Here is a 22,426-nt window from a genome sequence, read left to right as displayed (position 1 = left end):
CACGTGGCACTGAGAACAGGAGAGAGGTCATCTGCAGACAAGATCTTTCGAGACACTTCTTGAGGTGAAGAGCAGAGGCTGACGTAGCAGGACAGCCTGGCAGGAAGAAGGCAAGTGGCTGGCAAGCAGTGGCCTTGTCACTGGTGTGAGGAGATGTGTGCTGCAAACAAGCATGGCAGGACAGCAGTGGGAGTTGGTACTGTCCCCACTCCAGACCACAGCCCTGCAGCCCGAGACGCCGCCTGGAGGCAGGAGGCCTCCCTTCCAAGACCTGGCTGTCCGGCTTCCTCAAGTTAACAAGGAAAGAGGAGTGCCCGGCAGCTCTGCCCGCCTCCCCTATAAACAGAGATCGAAAAGAAAGAAAAGCCAGACATTTGAGCACTGAGTCTCATGGGAAGCTCCAAGACTAAACAAACAAAAAAGAACCGCAAGACAGAAAATGCAGAAAGCATAAGATTCGCCTCCCTCCAAAGCCACTTTATCCCTAAGAGCAGAACAGAATTCTCTGGAACAAGAAGAGGGGAGCTCGGGGAACGATGGAAATGTCTTGGAAATGAAAAACAGGACTGCTAAAATCCAAAACCAATCTTTTATTATTATTTATTTATTTATTTATTTTAAAACAGCGTCTGGCTCTGTCGCCCAGGCTGGAGTACAGTGGCGTGATCTCAGTTCACTGCAACCTCCGCCTTCTGGGTTCAAGCCAGTCTCCTGCTTCAGCCTCCCGAGTAGCTGGGATTACATCCGCACACCACCACATCCAGCAAATTTTTGTATTTTTAGTAGAGACGGGGTTTCATCATGTTGGCTAGGCTGGTCTGGAACTCCTGACCTCAGGTGATCTACCTGCCTTGGCCTCCCAAAGTTCTGTGACTACAGGCGTGAGCCACTACGTCCGGCCCCAAAACCAATTTTTTAAAAAGCAGAGAGAAAGTATTTGTGTTTGGGTTCAGGGAAGTCTATCTACAAGCAAAGGTAGAAAGAAGGACTCACGGGATCAATTCAAAAGGCCCAACATTTGACTGACAGGAATTCCAGAACAAGCAGGAAACGAGAAGAAATCTTATCAAAGCAATGCCCCGTCTCAAGGCAGAATGTGCTCATCAAGTGCCCAGCATGGTGAGGAAGGAAAGACCCACAGTTGGTGTGACCCCCAGAGGCGCAGGGATCAGAGGGGACCCGGGGAGAAGGCTGGCAGCCTGGCCAGCTCACCACCAAAGACCACGACCCGCCTTCCAGTCCTGTGGGAAAACGCCCTCGGCCCCAATTCTCTCCCCAGCTCGAAGTCCAGCAGGTGTGAGGTCAGGGTAAGATGCTTCTAGGCTTGTGAGGCCTCTCAATGTCTCCTCCCACATCACAGCCCACTCCAAAACTCAGCGGCAAAACCACCATGACAGCCCGGGGCTCGGCGGTACATGGCCGGCAAATTGGCTACTGTATGGGCCGGTTCTCTGGGGGTCTCTCTGGGCTTGTCCACCCATCTTTAGGCAGCTGGGGACCGGCTGGAACGACAGAAGCCTCTCCTGACCCATGGCCTCTCATCCTGCAGCCCAGCCCAGGCCTCCCGCAGGGAGGACAGTCCCCAGAGCCAAGCAAGAGAGGTCCAGGCCCAGCGCACAAGTGTCGTGCCAACCTCTGCCCACAGCAGCTTAGGAGCAGCCCATTGGCCAAGTGCATCCGAGGCCGGCCCAGAGCCCAGAGGCGGAGACCAGGACTTGCCTCTTGATGTAGGAGGTAAAGTCACCTTGCAGCGGGGCCAGGACACCGGGAGAGGAGGGAACGGGGCTGTTCCTACCAGCTTTCTCTGAGCCAGCTTTCCGACGGTTGACTGATGGCTGAGGGGTTCAAGAAGGAGGACACGGGCACAGGGACTCAGGGGCAGTGAGGCGCAGCAGGGCCGATGGCATGAGGAGCACCAGGGAGCAGGAGGGAACGGGCCCCGGGTGTGAATCCGGCCCCACTGTCAGATGAGTGCTCTTCCACCACCCAAATCCGGTCCCACCGGTAACAGCGTGGCCGTCCGCAAGTGACTAAAGGGCTTCCTGCCTCAGCTTCCCCACCCGTAAAAACAGGATAACAGGCCGGGCGCGGTGGCTCACGTCTGTAATCCCAGCACTTTGGGAGGCCGAGATGGGTGGATCACGAGGTCAGGAGATCGAGACCATCCTGGCTAACACGGTGAAACCCCGTCTCTACTAAAAATACAAAAAAATTAGCTGGGCATAGTGACAGGCACCTGTAGTCCCAGCTACTCAGGAGGCTGAGGCAGGAGAATGGCGTGAACCTAGGAGGCAGAGCTTGCAGTGAGCCGAGATCGTGCCACTGCACTCCAGCTTGGGTGACAGAGCAAGACTCTGTCTCAAAAAAAAAAAAAAAAAAAAACACAGAGGACAACAATGGCATGTATTGGATCTGGCACAAAGTAAATATTCAATACATAGCTAGAAAAGAATGTTTTAAAACCTTAGAGATACATTAGATGAAAAGCAAAGCTGGGCTACAAGATGATCTCTTCCGTGTGAACCAGGGGCAGGGGACGGCAGCCCACCTCTAGGAGCTTAAAGAGGAGGCTCCTGGCTGCAGGGACAAGAGATAGAGGTGGGAAAGGCTTGGACGCCGTTTTTATTGTTTGATATTTTTTGAATCCACACTGTGAGTGTGTGTATTATCTGTTTTATAACTAGGCTGGGCACAGTGGCTCACATCCGTAATCCCAACACTTTCAGATGCTGAGGTAAGAGGATCGCTTGAGGCCAGGCGTTTGTGACCAGCCTGGGCAACATAGCGACACCCCTATCTCTACAAAAAATTTAAAAATTAGCCGGGCATGGTTGCACACATCTGTAGTCCTAGCTACTTGGGAGGCTGAGGTGGGAGGATTGCCTGAGCCCAGGAGTTGGAGGCTGCAATGAGACATCTCGTGCCACTGCACTCCAGCCTGGGTGACAGAGCAAGGCCCCTTCCCATAAAAAGAAAGAAAGAAAGAAAACTCGCATGGTGGGTCAGTGGGTCAGAGGCAGTGAGGTCATCAGGCAGGCAGCTTCAGAACCAGGTGGGAGGGGCCCATTGTGACCTCCTGGCTGCACCCAGGCCTTTGTGACTGTTGCCTGGGGCAGCCTGGGGTCGCCCAGAGCCCTCAATAAGAAGGTGGCAGGTTGGGCCAGGCCAGAGCCTGGACCTGCGGTCAGGAAGGGGTTGCAGGGAGGGATGGAGGGGCTGAAAACCCTGGGCCCCTGCGGCCACCCCCACCCCCAGTGTCCCCCAGCGCCAGCCTCCAGCAGCCATGGAGGAGGCCTGGACCAGCCCTGCCAGGGATTTGTAGGGTGGCCCTGCCTGGGCCCCATCTCCTCTGCTCACTCAGTGCAGTCCCAGAGACCTTTCCCAGTCCCAGGGGCAGGGGGCAGTGGGCCCACGGTGGAGGGCGAGGCTCCCGGGCTCTTTCTGTCCAGCCAGGAGCAGAGAGCGAGAGACACTGAGGGGCCGAGACAAGGAGACCTGGAGTCAGGGCTCGGGTGGGGCTGGCCCCTGCACCCAGGGTCGAACCAGGGGGCTCCCAGGCAGGGGGGATCCATTAGCTCCGGGCCCAGACCCTGCCCATGCCCACCCCTGTTGTGGGAGGGAGGGGCCCTGGCCTCGCCCAGGGCAGCCCTGTCCCAGCTTCAGTGCGGGCTGCTGGACTCTGCAGAACAGTCCTTCCTGCAGCTAGAGCAGGAGAACCACAGCCTGGTGAGCACCCCACCCACTGCCTGGCGCGCCTGCCCCAGCCCCAGCCCCAGCCCCTGCCCCTGCCCCTGCCCCTGCCCCTGCCCCAGCCCCTGCCCCTGCCCCAGCCCCAGCCCCAGCCCCAGCCCCAGCCCCTGCCCCTGCCCCAGCCCCAGCCCCAGCCCCAGCCCCAGCCCCAGGAGCGGCCATGACAGGGAGTCCCCTCTCTCTGACCCCACCCCCAGAAAAGGCAGAACCAGGACCTTCGGGAGCAGCTGGGGGCCCTCCTGGGGCCGGGGCAGCAGTTCCTGCCCCTGTGTCCCGAACACTCAAGCTGCACTCCCCTGGCCTGGGTAAGTACAGGGCCCAGGAACCCCATGCAGCCAACGCCCCTCTAGCCCACAGCCTTGGGGCTGATCTGGGGGCTCTCCCACAGGCCCCCGACCCGGCTGGCACGCAGCCCTTGGGGAACAGGGCACCTCTGCAGCTGCTGCGGCGGGAGCTGTGCCAGGGGCAAGAGGCTTTCGTGCAGCAGTCCCAGGTGGGCCTAGGGGAGGGGCTGTGGGGGGAGGAAACTTGGTACAGCACTCCAGGTGGGCCTGGGGGGTTCATTGGGGAGGTCTTCGTGCAGCAGGCCAGTGGGCCCGGCGGGGAGGTACCAGCCACCCTGCTGATGCTGCCCAAGCCCACCCTGGGTCCCACCCTCAGAACGAGCTGCAGCAGATCCGCCTGTGCTTTGAGAGGAAGAAGATGTTCATCACAGAGGTGCCCGCCTGGCTGAGGGGGAGGGGTGCTGGGGGCCCACCCAGTGGGTCCTGCTCCTCAGGCGTGACCCCACCTCCCCCTAGGTGAGGGACAGCGTGGCTGAGATGCACATGGCCCTGAACAACCAGGCCACCGGGCTCCTGGTAGGTCCTTACAGGGCAGCACCCAGAAGGACGGGGCCGGGCAGGTGAGAGGCTACGGAGGGCGGGGCGAGGGGCCTGCTGTGCTTACCTCCTCTGGCCCCCAGAACCTCAAGAAGGACATCCGGGGCGTGCTGGACCAGATGGAGAACATCCAGCTGGAGATTCTCAGGTAACACGGGGGCAGGGGCCAGGCCAACTGAGCAAGGTCTCGGAAGGTGTCCTGGTCAGGACAGGGCAGACCCATCCTTGACCCACCCCCCAACCTACACAGCACCGAGCCAGGGGGTGGGTGCCAGCGTGGGGGTGGAGGGTGTGGGGTCCTGACAGTGAGGCCTCTGCAGGGAGCGGGCCCAGTGCCGCACTCAAGCCAGGAAGGAGAAGCAGATGGCAAGCATGTTGGTGAGCCCCCCACGCCCCACTCTGGGTCTGGAGACCAGCCCCCCACCCAGGGCCCTGCTTGGGCGAGAGGGAGAAATGGGCTCTGGGAGGGCAGTTGCAGGGCGGGGGGCATCTGAAAAGTGGCTGCAGGAGCCTGTCCAGGAGGAGGGGGCCAGGGCTGCAGTGGGGGTACCCCTATCTGAGGAGGGTTTCCCAAAGCCAGGGATCCCCGCCCTCAGCCTGGACCCTCTGGGTGGGCTCTGATCCAGCCCCTCCCCAACAGAAAGGGAGGCCAAAGCTGGGAAGCTCCAAGGGCCTGGCAGGCCAGCTCTGGTAGGTGACTGCACGGCAGAGCCCAGCCCCCAGGCCCCCCACGCGCCCCCGCCCCCCCACGCGCCCCCGCCCCCCCACGCGCCCCCGCCCCTGACCACCGCCGCCTGCAGGCTGCTGACCCTGATGCTGCTGCTGGGCACCCTGCTGTTCTGGACCGCTGCCTACGTGTACGTGGTGAACCCCACACCTTTCGAGGGGCTGGTGCCACGCCTGCTGAGCCGTGCCACCATCTGGAAGCTCCGGGCCTTGCTGGACCCCTTCCTGCGCCTCGAAGTGGACGGCTTCCTGCCCTTCTAGGCCAGCCCCCTGCACATGGCACCACTGTGCACCATCCCTGCCAGGAGCCGCAGAGAAGGGTGGAGGTGGGGTCTGTCCTGAGGGCTGGGCCTGTGGCTGGACATAGAGTCATGACATATGTGGCCGGTGAGCATGTCTCTGTGGAAATTGGGGAAGGGACACCCAGGCAAGCCGGCAGCGAGGGTCCATCAGGGTGGAGACCCCAGCCTCAGGGCTGGCTTCCCACCCCACATCCCACCTGCCCTCCAGAAGGCAGCCCCTCTGCACAGGGCTCTGACCCCCAAGGCATCTTAGGAGGCTCTCCACTGAAAGGCAACAGCAGTGAGGACTGGGGGGTCCTCAGGTCTTGCCCGCTGGGCCTGGCTCTCCCGGGGACCTCAGAGGTCAGGTTTTCAGCACTGGACCTGCTGATCCACTGACCTCATGCCCCTCATGCAACTCCCCTCCCTGCCTGGCCACCACCCACCCTGCCCAGGTCCTGTCACCTCCCCAACCCAGGGCCCTGTCCGGTCCAGGGGACCACATTGGTAGACAGAGCTGATCAACACCAAAAATTTTATTTGGGGAATTAATTAGCAGGGGTACCCTTAAGAACAATAGAGAATGGTTTTGTGGCTTTCTCGTCCCCAAATGGGAGATGTAGAGCCACAGCCCAGGGTGGACCCAGGGACAGGGACCCTGTGCCGGAGAAGGGCTGGCCGGAGTCCCACCCTGCTGCAGGCCGTACCACTGCTGGAGGACACACGGCTTGGGCCTCAGGCCCTCTGAGATCCCGCCGGCATCGTCTCTGGGTGCAGGCAGCCCCAGTGGGGCCCAGGAGGAGCTGGCCACGACCACAGGACCTTGGTGGCAGGCAGGGGCCAATGGCTCACCAGGCTGGCGGCTCCAGGAAGTTAAGGCATCTGTTCATGTGTCAGGGGAAGGGCAGGAGGAGTGCAGAGACCTTCGGGGGCAACCTGAGACCGCCCCCCACCCAGCCCAACCCACGAAGGCCTGGGCTCCCCGAGGAGGAAGTGGCTTAGTCTAAAGTGCTTGGTTGGACGGGGAGGCTGGGCAAAGGTCATGCCGGTCCCCACAGCTCTGGGGCTGCCCCCTGTGGGGTGCTGGACCCCCTGCAGCAGGTGGGGGACTTCCTGAGGTCATGTGGACACAGGCTCTCAGGCCCTGGCAGGCTGGAAGTCTGTCAAGCTGTGGCTGGTGGAGCAGAGAGCCCAGCCCACCCCCAGCCCTGCCCCAGGGTCCATGGCAGTCTGACCTCCTGGGTCCCCAGCTGGGCTGTCCCGGGCCCCAGAGCCGCCTACTTGTCATCCTGCTAGGGCCCCGAGAGGCTGGGGAAAAGACTGGAGGCAGCCAAGTGCAGGCGGCACATGGCCCCGCGTGGGGGTGCCCCGGCGGCCGGGCTCCAGGGGGCCCGCAGTGGTGGGCGGTCCTCCGGGCGGCCAAGGTGGCACAGGTGCAGCCCAGGAGGCACCCAAGGCTGGCCACGCCGCCCCCATCCACGGGTGCAGGTGCCAATCCGCCCCCTGCGGGCCGCGGCGTCCGTGAGAGAGAAGCAGAAAGGTGGAGGTCAGCTTCGGGGCCCTACAGCCCGCATGCCTCCCGTGCTGGGACAGCCCCAGCCCAGGCTGTCTCAGCCCTGAACAGCTGTGCACCCCTCACACTCCCTCAGCCCTGCCCCTGGCATGTGGTAGGCAGGAGAGTTCCAGCAGGTTCAGCAGGTGGCCCCTATGCACCCCCATTTCATCTCCCCAAGCTCTTGGGTTCCTGGGAGTCCCCTGTGGGTAGCAGCAGACCCAAGTCTTTCCCCTAAACACCCTGTCACTGCCAGAACTGACACAGACCCAAGGCGAGAGACCCTCACACTTCCCAGCCACAGACCATCGGCCGCCCCCTCCTTCCAAGCCTCAGATTCAGCCCAAGTCGGCAGAAATGCCCCTGAGGAACCCACCGACCTCTGCACACCAGACAACAGCCACCCCCTCTTCTGGGGCCCGGCCCCTGCCCCCCCCAACTCGGGATCCTGCAGCAATAGCCCTGGCCTTGCCCAAGGAAAGAATCAAAATAACTCTTTTTCTTTTTTTTAATAAAATTATAGATATATAGATGTAGATATAAAAACATAAAACAGACACAACGCAAGCGGACGCTGTCATGTGCTTACTCTCAGGTCCCTGACACCAAGGGAAGCACTGACCCCTCCCCAGTGTGCTTTCCCACGGCGTGAGCACCGCAGCCAGGCCGGGGCTGGGGACGTGGCATGCCTTGGGGCAGGGTTCTCCAGTTTGGCAGGGAGGGCCTGAGGGCTGGGGAGGGGGCTCTGGGTGTCACCGGCCCCCTGTGGCAGCATCACCCCCGTGCCTGCTCCCGCCTGCCCCCCGTCGCCTCCCACAAGAGCATAAAGCAAAGGTTAAGGCTTTGATGAAAAGGGACAGCGGCGGCCGGAGCACTGACACATCAGACACGGCGCGGCAGCACAGCACACAGACACGGGACACAAGCCCGCCCGGCCGGGCAACACAGGACACACGGAGCCGGGCCCCCAGCCACAGCTGGCTGGCTGGCTGTCTGTCCACTTATCCACCACCACCCAGAGCAGGCCAGGGCAGAAGCATCCGCCTTGCCAAGCTACAAGCTTCCAGCGGGGTCCGTGAAAGGCAACACGTTAGTTAGGAGTAGCCTAGCAGGGGACACTCGGTCCGGGAGCCCACAGGCTGTGTTGGAAGGATGGCGGGGGCCCTGGGTGCCTCTGTCCATCTCTGGGACCCATCCGTAAGGGGACTGTTGGGGGCTGGCCTGGCGATGATCTGGGGTGCTGGGTGATGGCAGTGGGCCAAGCCTGGCTGAGAGAGGGTGCCCCAAAGAGGCTGACTGGGCCCCCTCACTGCCTCAGCCATGGGACAGGCCCAGACACAGACCAGCCCAGTGGCCCTTGGCCCAGTGAGCCGACTTCCCCATGGGCAGATGAGTGGACCGGCAGGCAGAGTGCTTGGGGCAAGCTGTGGAGGCGTGGCACTCTCTCCCGCCGATGGGTCCACACCAGGCTGGGGTGGCCTCGTGTCCCTGGGGCAGAGAAGTTGGTGGGGGGGGGGTGCGCTGCGGGGTCCTGGTCCCCGTGGCACCACGGCGGATGTGTGGCGGTCAGTCCTCACACCGAGATCTCGTACGTGGTCCCACCCACGCCGGACACCTTCTTAACCAGCGTGTGCCGTGTAGGGCTGGCAGAGGGCCCTGGGGGGCCAGTGGCAGGTCCCAGCCGGGCCAGGCCCGGGGACTGCCCATTAAGCTTACTTGGGGGAGTCTTCAGCTGAGGGTGGTCCCTGCATCAAAACAAGCACACAGACGCATGCACACGGTGAACACACGAACACATGGGGACAGAGGACGGAGAAGGCAGCAGGACAGAGACGACGCGGACGTGGACTAGTGCAGCCGTGTCGTGGGGCCCCGTGCAGTCCCTGCCCTCTGGGCTTGGAGGGTTCACCTGGAAAGCAGGCGAGGGATGCAGAGCCTGCATGGGGAGCGGCTGTGCCATCACAGGACAGACAGATGTCGTCAGAACTGCTACCACCCTCCCGAGTCCCTGGGTCCCTCCTAGCCAGCACTGGCCACAGAGAGCATGGGGCAGCCAGGTGGGCACTGAATGGAGCCCCTGTCCTGCTCTGCACTGGGAGCCCGGCCCTGCACTGGGAGCCCGGCCACTCTGCCTGGCCTCATTCCTGCTGTCTCTCAGGAAAACGAGGGGCTGCCCTCCTGCCCACCAGCGCTGACCAACAGTAGCTGTATCTTTTTTGCTTAAACCTTCTCGAGGCGAGAGCCCTTTGTCCCCGGGCTGCAATCCCTGCCTGGCTGCAATGCTGCCCACTTCTAGGTCTTGTGCTCCCCATTCATCACACCCAATGGCAGCCTCCTCCCCAACTCCACAAAAGCTGAACAGGTCCCACCCTGTGGGGGTAGGGAAGGCCCACTCAGGGCTGGACTGCTGTGCCCTCAGCCCCTTTGTGGCCAAGTGGCCTGGGCTGGGCTGGGCTCTCCCTCTGGGGCTGCATCTGCCGACGGGAAACAACTGCGCCTGTGCTTGAGGTTTCCAGGCCCGGACGGGGCGACAGATGCTGTGAGGACACCATGCGTCCGCAGTGTGGGTCCTGGCCCCAGCAGGTGTGCAGTTCTCCTACCTGGGCCTGGGCCTGCGAGCCAGCTGACCCCACTTTCTCAGTTACCAACCTGCTGGGTGCCTGGAGCCAGCCTGCTTTCTCCAGTCCTCAGTTTCCCCACCTACGAGCAGGGAAGCCCCTGCTTCCTAGAACTATGTCCTACAGGGAGGGCCAGGGCCCGGCCACCAGGGTGGCACATTCTGCTGCGAGGTAATGTCCTCAGCCCCAGCCTCCTAGAGATGCAGCCAAGCAGGCCCAGGGAGAGTCCTGGGTGGACAGGGCCACTGTGACCCAGGAAGCCAGAGCCACAGCCTAAAGGAGGCCCAGGCTGCAGCTGACACCGGCCCAAGGAGAAAGCCCCATGGCCTCCCATGTGCTGGGTCTGTGCCAGCTCTAGAAGAACGAGTCGTTGGGCTCAGCACACACAAATTCCCATACCCTGTCCCCAGAGCGTGCCCAGGACATCCTCAGAGCTGGGCCACATGGGCTAGCCAAGGCCTTCAAGTCAGGGTGAGGCGCATTCTCCCGGTCCCATCCCCAGAGAAAAACTCAGGCCCCTGGGATGACCTATGAGTGCCCAGCCAAGAGGGGCCCTGCAGACGGCTGGACAGCTGCCCTGTGCCAGGAAGCCCACCCGCACCTCCCGGCACCCACCTCTGCACGGTCAGCGAGGGCGGTGGCTCTGGGAGGTCCGTGTGGATGAAGGCGACAGCTTTGGGGCCTGCGTAGGACGGTGAGTGGGGAGTGCCTGGCGGGGAAGGCAGGCCCTGGCGTGCGGGCGACCTGTGGGAGCCACTGCTGGGCCGGGGCCCCGGGGCGTTGCTGCTGGCCTGATCAGCCTGCAGGGAGGAAGACGATGTCCGCGGTGCACGGCTCACGGAGCTGGACAGCGAGGACAGTGATGTCTGCAGGGCAGGGTTGCGGGCGCCACCAAAGCCAGGCCCAGCCACAAGGTCGTCTCTGGAGCCATAGCGCAGTGCGGGACCTCGGGGGCCCTCGGACAGCACACTGGCCTGCTGCAGGCTGTAGGAGCTGGGAGCGTCATAGACGCCTGAGTCGCCGAAGAGTGAGTCGGCCTGGGAGCGCAGCAGGCGCTCACGCTCCTCCCTGTCCTTGCGCTCCTGGATGGATGCCATGATGGTCCTGGACAGGTTGTCGTAGCGCACAGGCGAGGGCTCCCGGGGCCGGGGGCCCAGCACGGGGCTGAAGCTGCGGGGCAGGGGCCGTGGTGGGTCGCCCGTTGCCCCAGGGTGCAGGTAGGGTGAGTGGTATCCGGCCACGCCAACTGCTGGGTGGGCAGGGCAGGCGTGGCCACCAGGCGAGCCAGGATTGAGCAGGCTGTCATAGGACAGGCTGCCGTTGCGGTTGGGCAGTGCATGGGGGGCAAAGATGCTACGGTGGGGCGTGGGGGGCCCACCCTCGGAGCGCAGGGGCTGCAGGGCCACATGGTCCCCACCCCGCCGGCTCGAGGCCTTGAGGCTCAGGGAGCGCAAAGCGCCCGAGAAGGCATCAGAGGCGCTGAGCGGCGGGGATGGCGGGTAGGCTGCGTGCAGGCCCCCGGGCCCATAGTCAGGGAGGTCCAGGCTCGGCTCGGACACAAAGTCCAGGCTACGGATGCTGTCGTCCCCCAGGGTCAGGGAATCAGGGCCTGGAACCTGTAGGGAGAAGGCATTCTCACCACTGCCCAGCTGCCACCCCGCCTGCAGCCGCCAGTCAGCACCCACGGGGGCCACACATGGCACCGTGACCTCAGGAACTGGGCCTCAAGGAGCCATAACAGCCACACAGTGACCCACGGCCCTGTCTCCGAGCATCCATGGCTGAGGGGCAGGGGCTCTGCAACAGGAGGGAGGCCACAGCTGGCTGTTGCAGACACCTGGGGCTCTGCCCTTGGAGCCATGCAGCCCCAGGGGCCCACCGCTCAGGGCAGCCAGAGGGAGGAGGAGCCTCGTCTAGCCTCTGTGACGGGCACATAGGCATGGGCTTGGGGCTTGGGACAAGAGCCTCAGGAACCACAAAGCCAGAAGGGGATCAGGGCAAATGTGAGCTCAATGCACTTGGCCAACCAGACCCAATCCCCCACTGGACCCAGGAGTCCCAGGAAGATGACGTATCCGGAGCCCTCATCTCCAAGCAGGGCTGCCTCCTCCTGTGAGGCATGGCCCCTGCATGCCTGCAGACTCAGACCCTTGGCCAAGGAGGCCCAGACTCACTGCTTCACCTAGTGACTCTCTCCAGGAAAGACATCAATCCTGAGGGGAGAGGTCCCTGGGGATGGGGCTGGTCTAGGTGCACAGGGCCCAGCCACAGGCCTGCCTCTTGGGGTGGCCCAGAAGGAAGGATGGCGCCCTGGGACTGTTCGGCGTTCCTGATCACTGCACAGACCGCCCCGCACTGCCCACCATTCCAGTGACCACAGAGCACTCATGCAACTCAGGGAAGAGAAATGTGCTTTCTCAAGCACGTCTCAAATTCTTCCAAAGTCTTCCCGTGGGCCTTACAGAATGACTAATGGTGGAATTCCAGGCATCCTGGTACACAGTGCTCCTGGGGGCAGCCGCCCACCTGGCCTAGGGCAATGCCGGCCAAGGGACAGATGCCAAGCCTGGACGGCCCATGCCAGCCCCTCCCAGGACACCCTGCTCCCCTCTGTGGGTCCCAGCTCTGGGTGCACACAGGCAGGGTCCTACGAGTCACACAAGGCCCTTGGTGACCCAGGCAGAGCCCTGAGGGGCATGGCCTCAGGGGATGTGGCCTCCGCTGGAGAGGCGGGGCTCTGGAGGTGGGGCCTCCATCGGGTGAAGGCTGTGGGGAGAGCTCCTGGAGGTGGGCCTGGGGGACAAGGCCTGCCAGGGGGCAGGCTAGGCCTCCTTACCTGCTCGCCTGGTCCACAGAAGGGCGCCTTGGGACCCGTGGGGAAAGCCGGCCTAAACTTGTACATGGCAGGCGTCGGGGGGCTGGTCCTCTGCACCGACAGGGCACTCTCTGGGGATGCAGACCACTGTCAGACTGTGGTCAGACAGGGGTCAACCCATATCCCTCCCTAGGTGTGGCTGCCCCAAACTCACCAGCACTGCCTGGGCGCGGGGTCTGCAGGTCACTGCTGAACGTGCCAGCCTCTATCTTGGGGGGCAGTGGCGGCCCCAAGTCCAGTGGCTTCTCATCCAGCCGGTCCAGGCTGCCCTTGGACTGGGAGGGGGGTGGTCAGTGGTGTGTGGGGCTTGGATGAGGGGCAGGGCTTCACTAGGGATTCAGCCTGGGACCTAGCCCCCTCCCCAGAATCTGTCTACGGCTCCACCTGCCCCATCCACCTCTTCTAGGCCCCCGCCAACCTGCCTGTTTCCCCATCCAAGGGCCTGACTGCCAGCCCATCCCTAAGCCCAGGCCCCCACCTTGCTACGGCCCAGGCCAGCCTTCAGCCCGTTGTCACTAAGCTTGACCTTGAGTGGTGCAGCTCGGTCCAGGAGTTCAGGCCTAAGGAAAGGCGGCTTCAAACTCACCGCGAGCGGCAGCCGGGGCGGCTCCACCACGTACCTGCACCAGGGCACAGGGGTCAATAGCAAGCCCACCTGCCACAAACACATAAGGGCAGGGCTGGCCACACCTGGCAAGAGCCAAAACGGACCAAGAGGGTCTAAGTTTGCCCACCCCACACCCAGCAGAGGCCCCCCTCCACCCTGCCCAGGCCGGGCCTCACCGGGGCGCCAGGGGGCTACACAGCACGTGCTCCACATTCCCACAGCAGCCTCGGGTGAAGGGGTTCACACCCCCGCGGAACTTCCCAGTCACCTGTGGACGCAGGACCCTCAGCCAGCCGGGCCTCCCAAGGTCCAGGCCAGGGTGGGCAGGGGGCTGGCAGGGGGCTGGGCAGGGGAGCTGGGGTTCCTTAGAAGCTGATACTTGTGGGAAGTGGCTTGGGCGGGGTCAGTCCAGGATTGCCCCTCACATAGGTTACCCAGCCTGTCCTTGCAGGGAGCTGTGGGATTTCTGGGTCACTAGTGGCTGCGGTGTCCACAGGCAGGATGTGCGCAGGGGACGGGGCAGGCATGGCCCCACGTGGGGGTCTCAGAGTTGGAGCCTCGTCTCAACACAGCCGCACAAACTACCTCAGGCAAGGGTGCCCCAGCCCCCACCCTGTCCCCATGCAGCCCCAACTCTCTCGGCCCCTTGGGGCCACCCATCCCCCATGGGGTCTGCACCTGCTCGTTGGTGGTGCGCCCCCGAGTGACCAGCACCACATGGAAGCCAGTGAGGCCAATGACAGGGATGAAGAAGAGGCCGGCCACACACATGACAGCCATGCTAGCCCGTTAAGGCCAACGGCGCAGGCCAGGACACTGCAGACCCCATCGCAGCAGCATGGAGCAGGTGCCTGTGGACAAACCCCCTCCCAATCTAGGGACGGCCACCTGCCCGTTGGGGATCCCTGGGCAGGAACCAAGCCTTCTGAGGCTCGATCTCCCTGGTGAACGTGTCCCCGGTCCACATCGCCTCTGCAATGAGGCCCACAGGAACCAAGGATACGTGATGGTGGTGTGCGCAGCTCCCAGCCCCTCAGCATGGTTCAGCACGTAGACCAGGCCGAAGGCCACAACGCCCACCATGTGTGCACTGAGTGACAGCAGGAACAGGAAGAAGTAGCGATAGTTTCGACGCCCGATGCAGTTGTTGACCCAGGGGCAGTGGTGGTCAAAGTCCTGGGCGGGAGCAGTGCATCAGGGCACATGGCAGGCAGGGATGTGGCACAGGGCTGGGGGAGCACGGGGCAGCAGGGCGGTCACCTCTACACAGTTGTCACAGACGCTGCAGTGGGAGCAGCGTGGCGGGCGGTAGAAGTGGCACGTGGCGCACCACTTCATGCGGACCTGGATACCTCGCACATCCACATTCTTGTACAGCGGGGCCCGGAAGTCGTCCTCCTTGTCCTCATCCTCATCCGCTACAGACCAGGAGCCAGGCAGTGAGCAGGAAGTTGACTTTCCTGGCAGGTGAATCCCTCCCCCAAGTCCAGCCCACCCACCAGGAATCCCTAAGGCTGTCTCAAGTTAGCCACTCACACTCTAGCGAAAGTGAGAGGAGCTGCCCGAGCACAGGGCCCTACCTCGGGGGAAAACACCAGGGTCCATGAAAGTGGCCATGCTGAAGTTGGCCAGGACAAAGAGGAAGATGATGCCATTGTAGACGGGAACAGCTGGGGACACAGCTCGCGTCAACCATGGGCACCTGCAGTAGACAGCGGGGGCAGAGAGTGGAGTCTGGGGGTGCAGAAGGGATGCAGGGGCAGAGCTATGTGGTGCGGCAGGCTGGGCCTGCAAGGTCACCCTCAGAGCTCAGAGGCAGTGGGGAGGCTGCCACAGCCCTGCCAAGAAACCTCAGCCACATCGCTCCTTCGAGTAACGGCCAGAGGCTGGGCATATCAGTACAGCATGTGGGCTACCCATGCCCTGACCCAGCAACCTCTCAGGGCAACCGTCTCAGAGGGCCCACAGGCCTAAGGTCACACCATTCCAGTGATGCCCCTGGGCTCTACTACCGGGGTGGGGTGGGGGGTGGGGGCAGTGTACAGGCTGGAGGCGGGAGCCCCAGATGGAAAATGCGCCATGATGCCTCATCCAGGCCTGTCCTTGGCCCAGTGGGGCCTCTCGCCAGGCAGATTCTGGGGTGTGGGGAGCCCCAATTCTTGGTCAGTAAGTGCATGGGGCATGTCTCCCCTGCTCTTCCCAGTCAGGCACATCCCCATCCAGACAGCCCCTTCTTTTTAGTTTGTTACCTCCCTCCCCAGATGACAAAGTAGAACACTTAGGGACTCTAGAAATGCACAACACCCCCCACCACTTCCCATCTTCCCAGCCATCAGCACTTGGCTTCAAGGCCACCCCCTCTTCCGGGAAGCTTTCCAGGACTCCAGGCTGCCCTCCACAGCTTCCCTATAAGGCGTGCCCTCACACACCTTCCTGAAAGGCGCCTTCCTCAGCCCTTAACGGGCCTGGCCTGAGTCCCCTCTGAGGAGGCCTGCCGGTCCTCGGGCCACACGGCCTGCAGCGGGTTCCTAAATCCACCCACTCAGCTTCCAAGAAGCCCCTCTGGCCTCAGGCTCCTCGTCTCTCCCCTGCGCACCCTGAGACGGCTGCTGTGACAAGCAGCAGGGACGGGAACACAGGGGTTTGCATCCTTCCCTGCACCTAGGCCCTCTGCATAGTTGGGGGGCTAGTGGGGATCCACCACAGCAGCCCTGACCTCTGTGGCCACTAGCAGTGGATGGGGCCCACGCGCTGCCTACCACTCCAGCGCACGTGGCCACGCTGCTGCACCCACGCCCGCCTGGCCAGGAGCCAGCCCTGCCGCCCCGGCAACCACCTCCACGGCAGCAGAGCTTCACTATTTTTAGTGGAAAGCAAGAGGCTATTTAAAGACTCCGCTTCCCACGACAGCCATCCTCGGCGGGGCCAGGAGCCCAAGTTACCCTTCCTCTTGTCCAGGGCCCAGCCCGTGGAGGTAGACACCGGGGTGAGGACACAGCTGCGGCCACAGCTCCCTCTGCTGAGAGGGTTCTCCCTGTCCCTGCCCAGTGGCTCAGCCCCCAGGCTTCCTTCCACCCTCCCCAGCCCTGCCTGGCACACAGGCAGCACTCAAACATGTGCCTGGCTTCCAATGCAATGCTATTCAGCAAGGACCACAGGCCCCTAAGGCAGGGTCAGCCCAACAAGGTGGGCACGGGCAGGTGAGCAGCCCTCCAGGGAGAGGCAGGGCCTGTGGACCTCCCCACAAGCCTTCTGGGGGAAGGCTGGCTACGTAGTCTGTGCAAAATGAAACTGTGGGCCCCTTATTTAAAAATTATAGAGAATTTCAAAATGTTGACAGCAGAGCATTAAACCAAACGCAGGCCCTCATGGTGCCTGTGGGGCTGGCCTGCTCTGGGAAGGGATGGGGCGAGTGCCACTGGTCAACCCTCGGGCTGCAAGGAGGGAGGCAGCCTCTGTCCTCCCAATGCTGACCTGAGGACGGAAGCCTCGGGGCCCCCCTGCACCTGCGCTGGCTGCCAGCCTGCCTCCTGGCCCTAATGGGGGCTTGGAAGTGTGTTCGCCCATCAGGCAGGCGGGGCCTGAACCCCATGCTGACTTGAGCTCCCTGCCAGCCCAAGCAGGCAGTACTGCCGTGTCCTCCCTGAGCCTGGACTCCCCCATGCCAGGCGGGCTGGACAGCAGCCTTGCAGCCATGGGGCTACTTTGGGAAATCTGCAGTGTGACTGGGTCCCTCCTGCCCAGTGCGGGTACCTGCCACATGCCTGTGAGGGCCCATATGGGCCCTAAGCCAGGGGTTGGGGAGGCTTGTTGTGGGTTCTCTGACTGGGACCTGAGCTGCTGCCCACCCCTCCAGTCCTCCAGGGTGAGGCAACTGTCCTCTCTGAAGTCCCCAAGGTCAGATCCTGCCTAACAGGGACCAGCTCACAGGCCAACCCACCAGGGCCCAGGGCTCTCAGGGCTCAGTGGGAGAGAAGATGAGAAGCACATGCAGGCACAGACACATGTGTGAAGACATGGACACACGCACAAACATGCTCCAGGGCACATGTGCATGGGTACGTGTGCACACACACAAATATACAGGCATGTACACACATAAACACACAGACAACCTGCTCTGGTGTACAGAAGGCACACATGCACACATGCAATCATATCTGCATACAAAACACATATACATGCATGAACACTTGCATGCAGACGTGCACACGTGCACACGCTGGCGCACATGCATGAACGCAGACACGCCTGCACATCACTCACCGAGACCTATGTGTAAACACGCGTGAACACAGGCGTGCACAGACACACGCCTCCTCACACTGCACGCAGCCCTAGCCAGCCTCGGCTCGGCTGCCCCTCACTCTGGGCCTCAGACATGGCCCTCCCACTCTCTGGGCTTCCCTTTGCTCCTCTGTGGATAGGGCAAGTGTGAGGACACACAAGCACTCTCAGGGTGTGCAAGAACACGGGAGGACACACGAGGACATGCAAGGATGCATGAGGACACATGGGGACAGGGGAGGCCATGTGTGAATGCTCAGGGACACTCGAAGACACGCACTCCCACAGGCAGGGCCCAGCAGGCAGTAGTCTGGGTCCAGGCTCGGGGAGGCTCCACTCCCACCCAGACCTGATGGTGCACACCAGGCTCGCCTGCCGGAGGCCAGGCAAAGACAGGCTCTGGGCCTGGGCTGGAAGTAGAGTGTCTGGCCCGTCATGTCCCTCTGAGCCCCTCCTGGCTGGCTCCAGCCAAGCTACGGATGGAGGGCAGGTCCAGGGGGCCCAGCCCCGAGGTTCCAATCCCTCCTCCAGGGCCACAGGCAGGGACACGCACCACCACCATAGGCCCCACCCGGGCTGAGGCCCCAAGTCCCGCCTGGGCTGGCAGGGAGACACCACCCAGCAAGGGGGGGTGGCTTAGGGGCAGAATGTCCGCCACAGCTAAATGTGGAATGGAAAATTTTAACTCAGACGTTTTCATTTAAATCAGGTTCTTCATTAGCACTGTTTGTGTATGAGTGGCACTCGCCCGTGGGGCACCCGGGACCGGTGGGGCAGAAGCTGCTGTGCCCTTGTCAGGCCAGGCCTTTGAGCCTCGAAGTACCTGCACCTACCTGTCCAATCCCTACAGACACCTGCACAGATGGGGAAACTGAGGCTCAGGGGCCAGGAATACCCCAGGCCACATGCGGTGGGTCCCAGCATGGGGGCTCACACTGAGTTTTCACCCCCAGGTTCCCCAGACTCCTGAGGTCCCAGTCAGCAGTTCAGTCCCTCTTGGCCCACCAAGGCTAGTCTGGCCCAGAGCCTGTTCTGACTGCTGTCCTGAACTGGGCCTCCAAGCAAGGAGACAGCTCAGGATGATCTAGGGACCAGCCTCACCATCCCAGATGCCCCAGACAGAGATAAGCCAGCCTGGCTCAGCCCTAGGCACTGGCAGCCTGCCAGGTAGCCCCAGCCCTCGGACATTCACAGGGTCCCTGTCATTCTGCAATGTGGCTCTGGAGTGAAGTCAGGGCAGGGTCGGGAGCCTGGCCTAGGGGTCTTCAAACCCTCTGCCAGCAGCTGACCCAACCTAGCATTATACCATGGTATAAAGGGCTTCTGAAGCCCAGGGGGACACAAAACCCCCAGAAACATAGGAAGGGGCTGGGAGCAGTGATCACACCTGTAATCCCAGCACTTTGGGAGGCTAAGGCTGGCAGATCACCTGAGCTCAGGAGAATAGCCTGGGCAACATAGCGAGACCCCACCTCTACTAAAAAAAATAAATAAATAAAAATAAACAAATAAATAAATAAATAAATAAGCCAGGTGTGAGGGTGCCCACCTGTCATCCCAGGTACTCAGGAGGCTGAAGGTGGGATGATCACTTGAGCCCAGGAGGTCGAGAGTACAGTGAGCTGAAGTAGCACCACTGCACCCCAGCCTGGGTGACAGAGTGAGACCCTGTCTCAAACAAACAAACAAACAACAACAAAATCCTAAGAAGGCTTCCTGAAGGAAGAGGGCCTCTGAGAAACTGCCCTGCTGTATGTGCCCCATCCTGAGAGGATGCCCTTCACAACTGGGCATCCTTCCATGCCCAGACCCTCCTAGAGAGATGTGTGAATGTCCTGCTGGTCCCAAGACCCTTGGCGATCTGGCTGAGGGAGGGGTCCCTGGTTCTCAGGCCTCCAGCTCCCCACACGACACCCAGAACTCCTGCCCACCTGGTGCATGGGTGAAGCCACCCCACCGGCAGCAACTAACGTTTACTGAGTGCGGAGAGGGGGCTGGGGCCACTTACTGTCTGGTAACATCTGAGGAGCAAACAGTGAAGTCGGGAACCCTGTATAGGCCCTAAGGGCAGGGATGGGGGACACAGGAGCAACCTGCTCCCCTTCCAGTGTGCCTGGACCAGATACAGGGCAGGAGGTTGGGCAACGGGTCGACAAGTGGCCTGCCCCAAGAAGGGGGCCGCCTGGACCCCTGCCTACCCAGAATCAGCACAGCTGCTATGGGTGGCATCAATGGGCCAGCCGACCCAACAGAACCCCTTCTCAGGAACTGAGCAGTCTTGGAGGAGCTCAGCAGAGCAGGGGCGGGCTGGGGAAGAGGCCAGGATCACTGACAGCCATTCAGCCCAGGGGTGTGGCCTCACCTGCCCTGAGGGGGCAAGCAGGGCTTCTTAGCCTTGCTAGGTGGCCACTGCACATCAAACCCAGGTGAGCACCCGGACCACCATCCTGCCACAGGGTCACATGGCATCTTCTCCCAGGTGCAGGGCCAGCAGAGGTCAGCATAGGCCAGGTGTAGGGCTGGGTGCAGGCATGGCCCGCACTGCCCCAGGAAGGAACCCCATACCTCAAGACTGCTGGTGTCGCTGAAACCAGAACCCCAGAACAGAGGAGGAGAAACTGGTGCTCAGCAGAGTGGGAGCCACCCAAGCACTCTATGTCTAGGGCTGGGGCAGGTTCATAGTCAGAGTCACGTAAAGGGCCCTCTGACATCACGCGCGAGGGAACCAGCAGCTGCAGCCACCACACAGCCAGGCTGCAGACGCGGCGCCAGGAACAGAGGAGCCCTCCAAGGAGGACAGGAGATGAGGGGGGTGTGGGGTTGATTTTAATTTCTTAGCATATTTTTTTTTCTGTATTTCACAAGTTCCACATAAAGAACACACTTTTTTTTGAGACAGATCTTGTCTGTCACCTGGCTGGATCATGGTCGATCGGTCACTGCAACTCCACAGGTTCAATTTCTCCTGGGATTACAGGCGCCCACCACCACGCCCGGCTAGTTTTTGTACTTTTAGTAGAGATGGGGTTTCGCCATGCTGGCCAGGCTGGTCTCAAACTCCTGACCTCAGATGATCTGCCCACCTTGGCCTCCCAAAGTGCTGGGATTACAGGCGTGAGCCACCGTGCCCAGCCCACACATTACTTTTAAAGCCATGAGAAAGGACACTGAATTGCATGGACCAAGTAAGGAACCAAGCCAGACCACCCCCACGGACAGAAGCCCTGGGGACCAACACTGGGCTGGGCCCACCCCTCCAGAAGCCTTGGTGGGATGTGTCTCCCCAGGCCAGGCTCCCCAGGCTGCCCCCCACCCACCTCTCTCTGCCCCACACCAGCAGCATCTGACAAGAACATGCTGGCTTGCCCGAGCCAGAAATAAGCCCGTCCACACAGGCCTTTTTTAAACATGCTCTTGGCAGCCTGCAGTGCCCACCCAGCCCCAGCCTGCAGGTAACTCTCTCGCCTCCACGGGCACCCAATTCAGCCTCGCCATGCACGTGGGGACCCCCCAAACTCTTGCAAAGGTGACGAGCGCCAGGCAGCCCCTACCTGCCCCTCTCCAAGCTCACATGCTCAGGGGTGGCCCCACCTTGGAACAGGTGGCCATCGTTCGTGCCACCTGGGCTGTCTCAACACCAGATTGGTGGAAGAGGGGTGGGTGGTTGAAGATCTGTGCAACCGAAGCCTGGAGCCCCCAACCCTCCTTGTGCCTGAAGGAGCCCTGGGGTGACCCCACAGCCACAGAGGGAGGCTGTGCTGTCCGCATGCCTCTCTGGTCCTAAGCCAGCCTGTATCTTGGGTGAAAAAGTTGAGGCTGGAGGGGCCCAGTGTCCTGCAGGCGTGGGCTCTCACTCCCAGAAACAGGACCTCAAGGGTCCTGGTGTGCACCATGGCCAGCCCACGGAGGTGCTGTGCTAACATCGGGCCCTGGGTGTGGCCTGGCCTGGGCCCTCCAGCTGTGATGACCACTGGGTCTTCCTGAGAAGGAGGCCAAGGGCCAGGCCCGGGTCACCAGTGGCTGTGGGGCAGGCATGTGGCAGCCAGGCCAGGCCACACCTACGTGGGAACAACTTGACTCTGGCCCGGGGCGGGCAGCCAGAAGGAGACCCGAGAGGCACCCACGGCCACCTGCAGAGAAGACTCATGATTCTGGGTGGCCCACGTCCCCTCGGGGGTCTCATGGGGAGGGAAGGGCTGCAGCCACACCCTGAGCAGCCCGGCCTCCTCTCCTGCCAAGGCCCAGCGCTCCCCGCCAGGGCCTGCCTGGACACTCCCGAGGTGCCCAGCCCGCACTGGTGTCCCCACACAAGGGACTCACCCCGGTGCCCGGGACGTCCGCACACGGCTTCAACTCCCCCAGCCCCAGCGCGGGGAGAGGGACTGCCATCGCCTGCAGCCGGCGCCCCGCTCGCCCACTGCCCCGGGCCCCGCCAGCCCCGGCGACCGCTGCCCCCGTGCCCGGGCTGTGCGGGCCCTGCCCATCGCTGCCCCCGTGCCCCCAGACGCGGCGCCGACTCACGTGAACACGAAGAAGAGGGTGCTGGAGCCGACCAGCAGCGCGGCGGCCGTGGCCACCGGGATGTACTTGGCGGGTTTGAGGCGCGTCCCGGGGCTGCGGGGCATCCTGGGCGCCGCGCCGCCGCATCCCTCCCCGGGGCCGGGCGGGCGGGGCCGGCCGGGGTCGGGCCGGGGTCGGGCGGGCGGGCTGGACGCGGCGCAGGACCCGCGGCGGCGGCGGCGGCGGAGGAGGAAATCCCACCCCACGGGCGGCGGCGGCGGCGGCGCGCTGATGTCAGCGCGCCCCTTAAGGTGGACCGGGCGCCGGAGGCCGCGGCGGGGCGGGACGG

At 62.6% G+C, this 22,426-nt stretch overlaps 2 protein-coding genes across 6 annotated transcripts; one reads left to right on the top strand and one right to left on the bottom strand.

Annotated features, from left to right (window-relative positions):
• The first annotated feature begins 3,160 nt into the window (after nucleotides 1-3,160).
• On the top strand, nucleotides 3,161-7,775 carry CCDC188 (coiled-coil domain containing 188). Of its 4 annotated transcripts, XM_058431545.1 has the most exons (10): nucleotides 3,161-3,318; nucleotides 3,703-3,726; nucleotides 3,948-4,055; nucleotides 4,139-4,243; nucleotides 4,411-4,467; nucleotides 4,551-4,610; nucleotides 4,715-4,779; nucleotides 4,952-5,009; nucleotides 5,432-5,744; nucleotides 7,447-7,775. In XM_058431545.1, the coding sequence occupies exons 1-10, from the start codon at nucleotides 3,208-3,210 to the stop codon at nucleotides 7,719-7,721; spliced, it is 1,176 nt and encodes a 391-aa protein (XP_058287528.1). In that variant the 5' UTR covers nucleotides 3,161-3,207; the 3' UTR covers nucleotides 7,722-7,775. The 4 variants fall into 4 exon arrangements, with proteins under 4 accessions (XP_058287528.1, XP_058287526.1, XP_031994267.1 ...); XM_058431543.1 differs by having other exon boundaries at nucleotides 3,161-3,726; nucleotides 7,447-7,772; XM_032138376.2 differs by lacking the exon at nucleotides 7,447-7,775 and adding an exon at nucleotides 5,272-5,321 and having other exon boundaries at nucleotides 3,161-3,726; nucleotides 5,432-5,740.
• Nucleotides 6,157-22,343, bottom strand: ZDHHC8 (zinc finger DHHC-type palmitoyltransferase 8). 2 transcript variants are annotated; one of them, XM_032138374.2, is made up of 11 exons: nucleotides 22,099-22,343; nucleotides 14,871-14,992; nucleotides 14,551-14,708; nucleotides 14,294-14,466; nucleotides 13,969-14,071; nucleotides 13,467-13,558; nucleotides 13,162-13,303; nucleotides 12,838-12,958; nucleotides 12,645-12,754; nucleotides 10,424-11,424; nucleotides 6,157-7,141 (listed from the first exon to the last, which is right to left on the bottom strand). In XM_032138374.2, the coding sequence occupies exons 1-11, from the start codon at nucleotides 22,200-22,202 to the stop codon at nucleotides 6,931-6,933; spliced, it is 2,337 nt and encodes a 778-aa protein (XP_031994265.1). In that variant the 5' UTR covers nucleotides 22,203-22,343; the 3' UTR covers nucleotides 6,157-6,930. The 2 variants fall into 2 exon arrangements, with proteins under 2 accessions (XP_031994265.1, XP_031994266.1); XM_032138375.2 differs by lacking the exon at nucleotides 6,157-7,141 and adding an exon at nucleotides 8,387-8,935 and having other exon boundaries at nucleotides 22,099-22,332.
• Between the last annotated feature and the right edge of the window lie 83 nt (nucleotides 22,344-22,426).

Source organism: Hylobates moloch, unplaced genomic scaffold (assembly GCF_009828535.3).
Source record: "Hylobates moloch isolate HMO894 unplaced genomic scaffold, HMol_V3 SCAFFOLD_19, whole genome shotgun sequence".
NCBI classification, from domain to species: Eukaryota; Metazoa; Chordata; class Mammalia; order Primates; family Hylobatidae; genus Hylobates; species Hylobates moloch.
This window is presented reverse-complemented; position numbering and strand designations above follow the sequence as displayed.